The 13,138-nt window shown below is 43.2% G+C and overlaps 1 protein-coding gene across 1 annotated transcript in view; it reads right to left on the bottom strand.

The window, feature by feature from the left end:
* The window catches only part of FAM189A1 (family with sequence similarity 189 member A1), a gene marked incomplete at its 5' end in the record, with an annotated part of 549,899 nt that overhangs the window by 74,224 nt on the left and 462,537 nt on the right, over nucleotides 1–13,138 (bottom strand). The window contains one exon of the mRNA XM_019503830.1: nucleotides 313–420. Coding sequence (XP_019359375.1) covers nucleotides 313–420 — 108 coding nt within the window. The remainder of the gene's footprint in view (nucleotides 1–312; nucleotides 421–13,138) is intronic.

Here is a 13,138-nt window from a genome sequence, read left to right as displayed (position 1 = left end):
GGGTGTCTACCACAGCCTCCCATTTTCTTAATGAGAACGGGGTGAGAGACAGTGTCAAAAACCTTCCGGAAGTCCAGGAAGACTATGTCCACTGCTACCCCTGCATCTAATGATCTGGTGATCTGATCATAAAAAGCCACCAGGTTGGTCTGACAACCTGGTGGCTTTAAACCGCATCAACCATTTTTGATAGTGCATTACAAACATATATATTTTAGGCATAGCCCACATGGATAAACAACAGATATGTGCATGTGGGATACACACACAGAGGAAAAAAAAATATAACTATTGTCATTGAACTGCTCTTACCATTTGCAGAACATCAGAAGAAACCATCTGCATGCAGCACATGGCTGTTGCCAGGGCACAGACAATGGTGGAGATGATATTGAGAGCACACACACTGAACAACAGATCCTGTGAAAAGACATGAGACAGAATGTCACTTGTTATCTTGCTGATACAGATGACAGGGTTGCAAATACTTTTAGCAGGTTTGATAATAAACACTGTCAATTGTTATTAATGTGATATGTTCTTAATTAGCTGTGTATAATTCACTAGGCATGTATCACTTTCTCTTAACCCAAACAAGACACATATGCAGAAACAAAAAGCAAAACTGTTACTATATAAAATACTAAGGCCGTTTGTACATATGACAGGGGTTTGGTCCCCTAATTTGAAACTGTGGTTTTTAATAGTGATGATTAAAAAAACACTTTTTAAATTTAGGGGCTTCCATCACTGTTATGGTGAGGGGCCCGATTCATTTTTTCCCCCCCTGCAGAGCCTACCCGTGTCTCCTCCACCAGGGCATCAGCTGCGAGTGGGCTGAGTGGCCCCTGAGCTGTGGAGGGCCTCAGTCCTTCGTTCTGAGGCAGCAGCGCCCCTTGGGGCCACCTGGGTGGGCTGCTAGTGGGCAGGAGCTGCTCCAGCTCAGGGAGCAGTTGGGAACTATTCCCTGCGCCTGTACACTGGAACCCCGCTGGGCGCAGCTCTCTGCATGGGCGCTGTGAAGAGTTGGATCTGGAGAGTGCTGCCTGTGAGCTGGGGCAGCACCCACACAGCTAGCACCCCGCCTGGGTGGCCCCAGGGGGTGCCACCACAGCAGAGGGAAGGACCAGGCCCCCAAGAAGCTCAGGAACTGCACAGCACAGTGGCAGCTCGCACAGGCAGGCTTCAGTGAGGTGGGGGAAAAAAGTGGTGAGGGGCCTGATCTTTTATTTTTACCTGCCTCTCCCATGGCTGCGGTGTAAGCTGCTGGGTGCCCTGGACCTCTGGCTGGGCTATTCCGTGGCTGGGGGGCCCTGAACTGCAGGGTGCCCTGGACCTCCACTCCACAGTGGTGGTGCCCCTTAGGGCCACCTGGGCAAGTGGCTAGCAGGTTGGTGCTGCCCCAGCTCACAGGTATTCCCCATCCCAATCCAACTGTTCCCTGAGCTGGGGTAGCACCCTCCTGCTAGCTGCCTGCCTAAGTGGCCTCAGGGGCACCACCACCATAGAGGGAGGGACTGGGGCCCTCTGCAGCTCAGGGGCCCCTTGGTCCACTGGCAGCTCATCCCCCACTGCAGGAGACATGGGCAGGCTCCATGGGGGGGGAAAAAGAATTGGGCCTCTCACTACTCCTGCCTTCAGCCTGCCTTTCCCGTGGCGGGTGGGATAGGGGGGCAAGCTGTCAAAAGCTACAACATTACACATAGCTACTTTGCAAACAAAACTACATGCAGCTATGGTTTAGTTTACAATGTAGCCATCTTATTTAAATCATCAACCACCCCCACATGCATACAGTGTGACACAATTAAACCAAAAAAATAGGCAATTTTTGTCACGTGTTACAAGCGCCCTAAGATCTCAAGTTTCCTACTTGACTGGTAAAAAAATTTACTGCTGTTTTTTTGTCAGATTTAACATTCAAGTGATAGCTATGACCAGAAACAGAATATGAGTCAGACTCCTAATTTTAAAAAATATCTTAGTAAATTTTACTGCTTTAAATATTCTAAACCTTTATATTAGGATTGTATCTGCTGTGAAGAGTTCAACCAAAAATTTATTTCAGGAGCTTTTACAGTTGGAATATTTCTGCCACAAACACTGAACTTATAGAAATGACAAGAGATCAAGAAGCCCAGCTATGTCTGTTACCTTTTAAATTAGTGACTGTACACTGCTGAATTCTGAAATCTAAATTTGAAAAAATAACCTCACTAGCCAATTTAAAGAAAGGTAGAAGTCAACAAAACTTTAATCAAATTTACAGATTTTGATATTTTAATTTCAATTTTACCAAAAATTTGCAATTTAAAAAATGTATCAATCCCTTCCAACCCTATGCTTTACATTTATTGTTAATATCAACAGATAAAGATAGGACATTTTGTATTCATCAACACAAAATTTTAAAAGGTGCTATACTTTATGCACATTTCGTAAGTGTGCAGCTGCAGCCCTGCTGATGTGCTTAGAGGGTTTTCATTGCTGGAAGCTTGGTGATATTTTTAAAAGGCTGAATATCCAGGGAAGGTTCAAGTGGTTCACAGAGGATGTATAAAACAAAGCCCTGTTAATAAGCAGGGAGCAATAGCACTTAGTGAATGAAAAACATTCTGCCTAATCAAAAATTTAAAAGGTATATTTCAGTCCCTTCCAATTGCTAAAATAATGCACGTACTGTAAAATCAATGGACTGCTCTCAATTCCCCAGAAGAAAAAAAAAAGTAGTAAGAAGTTGCAAATCTGCATCTGCTATCTTATTTGCATGCTCCCAAAAGTGACCTGAATTGGAAAAAGAAACCTGTCAGCCTATGCTGTCCTAAGTGCAAGTACAAAGTCTAGCAATTGGGTCAGCAGGCTCTGGTCAAAAGAGAATGCATCAAGCTAGATGTGCTGTTGGTATTTTATTCAGTGGTTTATTGGCTTCTCAGCCAACAGACTGATGGGAATATTCAAGGGAATAATTCATAGATTGTCAGGTGACCCTAGTGAGGTGACTGTCCAGTCTCCTCTTAAAGATTTCCAGGGTAGGTGACTGCATCACCTCTGGAAGGAGTTTATTCCACAGTCTGGACACCCTGACTGTGAAGAAGTTTTTCATAGAGTTAACTTTGAAACAGTCTTCCATGAGTTTGTGGCCATTACTCCTGGTTTCTCCTCAAGGGTGCCCTGTGAACTGAGCCCCTGATGTATTCCTCTGATATAGCAGTAAGCTGCTATCAAGTCCCCTCTCAGCCTTCTCTTTTTTAGGCTGAAGAGGCCCAAAAACTAATGCTGAGTAAAGCAGAAGAATCACTTCCTTGGTTTTACTTGAGATGAAATCGGTTTGTACATGCCAGAGTACCGTTTACGCTGCTGGCTACAGAACTGCACTGACGGTTCATGTTCATTCTATGGTCTATTATTATCCCTAGGTCCCTTTAAGTCGTGGTGCTAGTCAAATTGGTGCCACCAAGCCTGTAAGTATGTTGGGGAGTGTTCATCCCCAGATGGAGCACTTTACACTTCTCAATGTTGAACTTCATCTGGCTCCAAACCGCCCAACTTGCCAGCCTGTCTAGGTCTGCCTGTATTTGCAGCTTATCTTGGAGTGTGACCATGCTCCCCCATAACTTGGTGTTGTCTGCGAACTTGGTCACTGAGCTCTTCACCCCCACATCCAAATCACTGATGTTGAAAAGCACTTGGCCAAGCACTAACTCCTGAGGGACACCACTGGCCACTTCTTGCCAGGATGACACAGATCTGTTCATTAGAACTCTCTGGGTCCTACCCTGCAGCCAGCTTCCTACCCACCTAACTGTTGAGCAGTTAAGCCTGCACTCCTCCAGTTTGCCTATGAGAACATCATGGGATACCAGATCAAAGGTCTTTTGGAAATCTAGGTATATAATGTCAACCTTCTCTCTCTCATCCAGGTGGCTAGTTACCTGGTCATACAAGGAGATGAGATTGGTAAAACAAGACCTGCCCATGATTAAGCCCTGCTGGCTGTCATTCAGAATCCTACCTTCTACAAGAATATTGCACATAGACTCCTTGATGATTTTTTTCAGGATTTTCCCTGGGATAGAAGTTAGGCTAATTGGCCTGTAGTTGCTCGGGTCTTCTCTCTGCCCCTTCTTGAAGATGGGCACAACATTGGCCCTCTTCCAGTCTTCAGGGACCTCCTCCAAGTGCCACAAAGTTTTGAAAGAGTTTTGCCAGAGGTCCCGTGATGACTTCGACCAGCTCCTTCAGCACTATTGGGTGAAGTTCATCCGGCCCTGCTGACTGATAAATGTCTAACTTTTCTAACTGAACATGCACCAGCTCAGCATCAATAGTAGGAAGGTGATTATTCCCACCATGCCTATTCTGAACCTTATATAGCATGATTTTCCCCTTAGTCTGATGAAATACCAAACCAAAGTACTCATTGGTCCAAGCAAGTCATTGGACCAAGCAAAGAAATCCTTAGATAATGGATTAAGTAGGCCTTCAGCAAGAAGCCTGGAAGAGCCAATCTCTTCCTTTTAGGGTTGGTAAGCTGGTCAATTGACCAGTCAAATATTGGCAACTGACCAGTCAATTGACTGCATATTTTTTGACCAGTCAAAGATTATAGCAATTTTACGGATAAACTACTTTTGTAGTTTTCTTGACAGAAATATGATTTTAATTGTTTTTGACACATTTCTTAATGAAAAAATTGTGCCTTTTCTGTGTATTATTTGGACCTATTGGCAAAGAACATAATAGATTTGATCCAAATCTTCAAGAGGCTGAGAAACTAAAATTTCTCCAAATAATTCTGTATCCACACAATTTAAATAATCACAAAGAGGCATGTATTTTAAATATTCTATTTACTCAAATACAAGATGAGGTTCCCCTCTCTATTGGCATGGGGGGGAAGCCCCTTGTCTTATAATCGGACAAGGAAATATCAGTAAGTACATTGTATATCTTTAAACTACTACCAAAAGCATGTGCTCAGGAACAGAAAACAACTAAGAAGTTGATTAACTGAAGCCAACACAGAGCATGACTATAAAACACATGGCCCACACTGGGCAAACATTTTGATGGGAGCCTACCACAAGGATAGGTTAGTGCAGCCCATCTGAAAAAGATATATGGTAGTGTCCATTAAGTGCAATTCCCCTCACTGCCAACTCTTCAAGTCACGGTGAGCCATGACACTGTATACAGTTCACCCAGAATCCCTCTGTCAAGCTGTGTCTTAGCCTGGCACATATGATTAGAGACCTACTCAAGTAGCAATTTTGCAGATTTCATTGTGAAATCTGGCATTTCCTGTAAAATTGGGCAATGCCAGTAAAATCTGTAAAAAAAATAAAAGCTTACTGAAAATAAAATGCTGGCTCCCCAGAGGAAGCCATCTTCCTCAGCAGCCATCTCTCAGAGAAGGCCAACATTGATGAGGAGATCCAGTATAGGATACAATGTGTCAGCTCTGCCTTTGGAAGACTGAATCATTGAACACATAATGATCATGATGCCAGGATTCAAACAAAGCTCCTACTATATGTACTATATAAGGCTATAGTAATTCCAACTCTTCTCTATGGCTGTGAAGTTTGGGTGACCTATAGGGACCCACATGAAAAGTTTGAAATGCCATCACCAGTGCTATCTCTAGAAGATCCTTGGCAAAAAGTGGGAGGATTGTCATACAAATTGTCAGCATCACTAAAACCACCAGTAAGGAAAGGTTGATTATTCAACATCAGCTGTGGTGGACAGGGCATTGTGTATGCATGCCTCATGTACATTTACCAAAACAACTGCTATACTCCACACTCAGCCAAGGATAAAGGACAAGCGGGGGCCAGAGGAAATGCTTGAAGGACACCCTGAAGATGAACAGTAAGAAGTGTGGCATTGATACCACAAATCTGGAAAAACTAGCCTGGGACACGACTATATGGTGACGCACTGTGAGAGAAGGTACATCTTTAAGGAAAACCATCTCACCCTGAAGAAAAAAAAAAAATGGCAGAAACATAGGTAAAGAAAACAAGACCAAGAAATCTGTGGTTGATCCCCCCTTTAACCACCACTTGTGGGGTTTGCCAGAGAGTCTGCAGCTCTAGGATTGGCCTTCTGCCACTGCCACTGTTTCAGGAACTCCTGCTAGTAAACAAAACCATGTGTCCAGTTACAGGCACCTAGTGCAATACTGGGGGATGTAAATGCTGCCAGCTAATTCCCATGGACCTGGGAGCCACTATGGTTCTGCAGAGTCTTGGAGAACTTCCAGAACAAATACAAATTAAACAATGAGAACCCAGAGACCCTGAAAAACCATCAGAAAATCCAGGAGACTGTTAGGGCAAGAGACAGACTGTCATCCATGGATGTAATCCCTGGCGACAGCTGCCAACCCATGTGGGAATGTATTTTTCACAAGGACATGCAGAAGGAACACAGGAGCTTGAATTGGCAGGTAGTCCACTGGGCATTGCCCATGCGGGGACTGAAACACAGAGAGGGACAGATAGGCTCACTGACCTGCCCCAGGAAACATGCTGGCGGAAGAAGAAAAGAATTGAGCACCTTCTCTGGGGCTTCACATATGCCAGGGAGGTGTGGAGGAAAGTAGCCATACTCCTCATGATGTTGACAGGGGTCAAGACCAGAGAGGCGGTGCTGTTCAGACATCTGACCCAGCAAGAGACCCCAAGAGCCCACTTTGACCAGTTCATCTCCTGCTTCAGGAACACCCTGTGGAAGACCCGAAACCTGCTCATGTGCAGGCACATGGAACTCGCAGTTGAGGACTGTGTCAAAATGGTAGTAAGTGAGCAAGTGTACTACATCAAGATGAGAAAAGACAATGGTGAGAAGACAGTGGAGGACAGATGGAAGAGAAGAGACTGGCATAGACTATTCAGGGACAAGATCCCCAGAGAAGATGACTATGATGATGATGACAACAATGATGGCGACAAAGCAAGGGCGAGCGACCAGAATGACGAAGAAGAGGAAGATGATGAAGACAATGTAGATTAAGGACTGGGAAAAAAAAGAAGTGTGAGGGGTGAGGAGGGGGTTTTGCATGATTGTAATGGTTAAAGGAAATAGTGATGGGCATGTGGGTGCACGGGCACATGGGAGCGTGGAGCAGTTATTATAACAGGGATGATGATGGTGTGTTTTGGACTGCCAAGTGATCCATACGAGTCAGGTGGCAGGTTCATAGAGGTACCGTGTGTGTGTGTGTGTGTGTGTGTGTGTGTGTGTGTGTGTGTGTGTGTGTGTGTGTGTGTGTGTTTAAAAAATTTAAAAACTGTACTACATAACAGCAGATGCCAAACTCCTGCTCAAAAGTGTGTTTATGGAGTACCTGTGCTAAAACTTGCAGCAGCTTCAAAACAGGCAACATACATCAATTCTGGATAATCTAAGTTCATGGGTACTCTGGAAAGTGCTACAACCATGTTTAATTTCAAGAATAATTATTGTCTTCAATTTTGCTTCTCACGTCCATGTGCTCAGGGAGAGCAGAATCTGACGGTAAGTAGAGGGGGAAGGGGCTGCTGGGGAAAAAGGTGCAAGGAAACAGAGAGCAAAGAACTACCTGACCCCCCAGGATTTATTTTTTCTGCTGCAGCAGTGGGAAGGGGACAACAAATGCATATATCTTCCATATAATCTAATTATTGGGAGTTATCTTACAATCACGATCACCTTCTATTTGAGTAAATAAGTATGGCAATATAAAACAGGTGAACCACTTAGAAAAGTACCTGTAAAGATCATCTACTGGTTTTGTTAATCTAGTCACTATTTACTTTTATATTCAACAGTAGATTTTTTTCCCCTGTAGCTTCCCTTGAACATCTTTCACAAGTCAAATCTTCTTGGATCCCATTCATCAACAAAGGAATTTTAAAGGAGCACTGCAGAAAACCCCACTTTAAAAGAACATTGAGTTTCCACTATACTGCTTGTAGCTTTTGTCTTAATAAGATTTTTTCCTTCAAGTGATCCTTCAAGTGATCAATGGGAATCAAGCAGATTGGTTTGGTTTTCTTTAAGTGCATATTTCTTAGTAAAAAATTTCAAAGAGGTGGTCAGAGAAATATATGCACTTCCTGAAGGCTCACGAATCCCATTATGTCTGGATGTATAACATTTGAATCCCACTCTATTTTTCTAATACTATTTTTATAGATACCCATTACACTGGATGTTGGTATGTGGTACATGCTACAAGAAGGGATTTGTAATATGCTTCAAAGCAAAGCTGAAAAGCCCCAATCAAAAGAATAACTTTTGAAGAGTCACTGACCCATTAATGGCTTACTGCGTTATACAACCTTCCTTGTAACATTTTCAGTCCTACTTTCTCATCTCATTCCAACCAGCACAGGTTAAAAAAAAAAAAAGCATTTCACTTCTGATCATAAACAATGATAAATGTCAAGCTTTTGGAGGTAAATATTGCTGAAATGTAGAGTGTATATGAATACATATAAACAAAAATGCTGAGATGTACAGCACCTTATAAATAGGAAGATTTATGTACATACAATTAAACACTGTTACTGTCATTTCTAAAGTTAAATGACTTGAGACAGATTTGAGAAGCAGTCTGTAAATTTAAGGGCATATTTTTCACTTCTATCAACCTGCAATTTTTAATCACCAGTGAATTTTACACTGTGAGTGAAATAAGAATGAGACTCTTGCTTTCAGCAAAACACTTAATTACACAGAGTGAAATAAAGTGAAATAACTATTTGTGTAAAGCATTCCACAGATCAAAGCGTGTCACATTATAACATACTGCACTTGAAAAAGGAAAGGCTTCTTTATACATCATGACTTCTTTCTACTTCAGTTTTAGACATAAAGCATAGCGACCTTTGTTTTCCTTTGTGTCAGCTGTTCTCAAGTGCTTGGTTTTGTTGCACACAGCTGTACACTACATGGCTCACCATGGTATCTGGTTATTCAGATTTCTCTTTCTAATCTCAACAATGTTCTCACCTATGCACTTCGATAGCTTGAGCAGTATGACTTTTCAAGGCACATACACATCAGCATTATTCAAAAAGTACATTCAAATAACACTCAAAATATAAGATGCAAAACATAAATCGTTCCTTTATAACTAATCACTAGTCTCCTGGCTGGGAATTTTGCATAATGAAGTTTAAATGATCTGACTATAGTGGTATTAACTCAATGCATCCAGTACATTACTCAAGCAGACAGCAGAGCTGAAGCACATACGTTGCCTTTTATTTATCTGCTAGCCGATAAGGAGAGAAATCAGACTATCACCACTGTTATTAATGAAGAAAAAGCTGCAAAGTGAATCTTATTCTTCCACATACTTAACTGTGTTTCTGGAGATTACAGGAGCAGGTTGTGTTAACTCTCAGGCAAATTTAAAGTTAGTTTAGGTTAAATAACGATCACTTGGGAGATGAGAAGGAATGAAGCACAGCAAACAAAACAGAGCCTGTACAATTACCTCATAATTAAAGGAAAACAAATCGTAGGCTTAACTGAAAGGTGCCAGTTGAGATAAATTATAAATGCTGATGTATTTGCACACATTAGGCATTAAGGCCTTTAAATGCTTTATATATGAATATTTTATGTGTTATTTAATTGGTAGATCTTTATAATTATTGTTGTTATATTCACAGATTATCACGTAACATAACTACCTTCTATCTACAAAGCATGTATTAAAATATCCTAAACATTAGATATAAATCCATCTATAGCTGACTGTTAGGGATTCTTCTTAAAGAAAAGGTTACAGATGATTAAAGCACATAAACTACATTTCTTAAAACATGGTATGCCTTCCACTTATACTCGCTACTAATCTACTTCCTGTACCAACCAATACAAATCATGTGTTTTAAACCCAAAAGTAACTCAAGCTGTAGAATAAGAAGAGATGCCTGTTAAATATGGTATAACTGTGACACTGATACCACTAATATTAGAGGCAATACTGAAATGTCAGTCATCAATAGCATCATAAACTCCACATGACTTATCAGCAGTTTAATTATATTATTCTAATCTACTCCTTACAACATGAACAGAGGGAGGAAAAAGGATAAAACCATTCTCTTTTTCTTCCTTCCAACTTTTTAAGCTCCAGGAATGAAAACAAAATTCAAGTGATTCTTTCTATTTTGGCTTTAGCTGTATTTTGGTCTTCCTTGGCAATTATGGTCTATGAAAAGTCTCCATATCTCATACAACTACTTCAGTCTTTCAGATATCTCATTCTGTCTGGATACCAACAGTTTTGGTATAGGGGCCTTTCCAGCACAGAGCACAGAGGCTAGGTACAGACATTAAAAAAGCCTGAGGTGGAATTGCTCAAGTCTATGTGGATTTGTGTAAGCACTCTAGTTTAGGTTGGGAGCGAACAGAACAGAAATTTGCCATTCAGTTCGGGGGGTGGGGGGGGAAGAGGTGATACTGCTGCACTGGCCATGGATAGCAAGGGGGGGGGAGGTGCTCGAGCATGCCTCTCACCATGACCCGCAGCCTTCCCAGGCTGCTGAGTGTTGTCATTGTGTCCACTCATGGAAAGCACTGGGGTCTTGGTGGATTTCCCACCAACAGACTCCCTTCATGCTCCCAAGAGTGGACACAGTGACAGGGAACTGCACGGGGTGGAGATGCCTGTCACACTGACTGCTGACAGGAGAGGGGCAGATGGGGGGGGTGGGGGGAGGGATTGGCCATGACAGCAGGGCACACATACACAGCCCCACAGCTGCTGCCCATATGGCTGGCCAGTAGGGGGAGCTCCTGCTTTGAGGCTCCCACCTCACTTCACCTGTCCACCTTCCAGACTCCACGCGTCTCTCCAGGGGCACCTAAGCCCTGGCAGACCCCCTTTTGAGCCCCACTGCAGAGTCCAGGGGTAATGTAAGCTGCCACCACCCCGAGGGGGGACCCTCTTAAGCTCTATGTCCTCAGAGAAACACAGGCCAAATAGTCCAATGGGTACTCGACCCAGTACAAGCACTTGGGGCACTTCCCCAAGTCGGGGGCCAAAAAATAGTCTCCCTTAGTCCGCAGATCCTAGGGGCCTCCTAGGCATAATTAAACCCACCCCTCAATAAGTCTCCTAAACCTAAATAAGTCACAAAGGAGAACTTTATTGATTACAGAGAGTAGGGTGAAAATAGGGTACAAGATAGAGTAATATCATAGGAATCGTATACAGCAAAACAGTCTGGGTGAGGTAGCCTTTTGATCACGCATCTGAGTTACTGCCAGCTATATATATAATCAGATCTTGAGTAGCTTTCTCACAAGCATCAACCAGAGTCTGTTGGAGATTCCCTCTGGAGGCAGGCCGTTCCTAGCTCATGAGTTATGGGGGAGAGAGCCAGTTTCAGATGGTAAAGCTCCTCTCTAAGTCTGAGTCCCCCACATGGCTGCTGCTCCCTCCTCCTAGGCAGTCTTAACTTATTAAGCCCCTGTGACCTTGTTCACCTGGTCCAATGGAGGCCAACACCTGTTGGCTGTTGGCCAACTAATTTGAAATACATCACTAGTTGCCGGGCAGACTCTAGCCCACCAGGTAGGAGCCCCTCACCCAGGTAGGTGATACCAGTCACGTAGGCCGAGGGAGCAGGTTTCCCCCCTCCCTCAGGAATGTATCCATCTCAGGTTACCTAAAGAGATAAGGTAAAGGTGCGTCTCCTCTGCTGGGCCCATCCTAATCAAATTGTCACAGAGCAGACATTTTGGGGAGAAACGAAGGTGGCTTCCTGCCATGGCCCATGCAGAGACAGGGAAGGGGGGCACTCACTTTATTATTGCTTTAAAACAGAGGAGCTGCTTCAGGGAAACAAGGCAGGAGATGGGAAGCAGCTGGATCTATGCCAGGGACATGGGAAGAGGGGAAAAATAATACCCCAAGCAGCGACTCATGTGAACCTACTGTTCTAGGCTCACCCTTCCCCCCCCCCCCAGCATCTCCACCTCAACCCCTTGCATTGAGACATGGAGAAGCGCAGAGGCCAAGCACAGTGAAAAGCCACCCCAGCTAGCCTGGGCTGGGCTGGGCTGGAAGATGGCTGCCGCAGGGGGTAGCAGCTCCCAGTGTAGTTGGTAGTTCAGGAGAATTACTTTTCAGTCTATCATCACACATTTACTTCTCTGTTCAAAGAGAACAAATCCACACAAGCCACCTTGGATGAACTTAACCAAAGGGCAAGAACAAGAAAACTAAATTATAAGATTACTTGAAAATGTCAAACAGGGGAAAGAGAACAGTTTATGGTTCAGTGATTTTCTTATTTGTTAAAGGAAGAACAGAATTAATCAGACTAATTTCTCCTAAAAGATTACCAGGAAAAATAATCTTCCCATCTTTCCAGAGCTCCTTATATAGTTTATGAATCTAGTAAAATTTGGAACTGAATTTTAGCAGTTGATAGCAAGCTTAGGAAGTTATTGGTTCACAGCTGAAAACCTAGGGCTTAGCTAGATTGTGTATCAGTATCACTTGGGGGTCACTTTTGGCCACTGGACTTCTTCCTTATTGTGATCTAAAGGAGATGCACTGCTGTATTAAATACAAAATTGGAATACAGATTGATAAACAACATGGTAAACAACATTAAGCCATGGTTAGTGAACCTGTGTAAACTGGAATGTGATACTTTGCTTTGCCATCTATAATTTACTGATTATGCTTCTCTCTTCACCTCAGGCTTTCTTGTTTGCTAAAGGGACCAAGCTTGCTTTTCTAGTATGTGTGTGATGAATACTCTGATGTTCATAGATTAATAGATTATGAGGCTGGAAGGGACATTGCAAGATCATTGGGTCCAGCCCCCCTGAACCAGACAGGAAAGACAACTGGGAGTCAGGTGAGCCCAGGAAGGTGACCTTCAAGAGGAGACTGGACAATGTCCAGGGTAGATGATTGCACCACTTCTGGAGGGAGCCTATTCCACAGTCTGGACACCTTGACTGTGAAGAAGTTTTTCCTAGTGTTAAGCCTGAAATGGTAACTGATTATTACCCCATGGTCCTAGTCCATGTGGGCACTAATGATGCGGCCAGGAGATGCCCTGATCGCCTGATGGAGGACTACCATACTCTGGGGTGCGTGCTGAAGGAGATG

The sequence above is a fragment of the Gavialis gangeticus genome, unplaced genomic scaffold (genome assembly GCF_001723915.1).
Source record: "Gavialis gangeticus isolate Ggan-Ray unplaced genomic scaffold, GavGan_comp1, whole genome shotgun sequence".
Classification (NCBI taxonomy): domain Eukaryota; kingdom Metazoa; phylum Chordata; order Crocodylia; family Gavialidae; genus Gavialis; species Gavialis gangeticus.
This window is presented reverse-complemented; position numbering and strand designations above follow the sequence as displayed.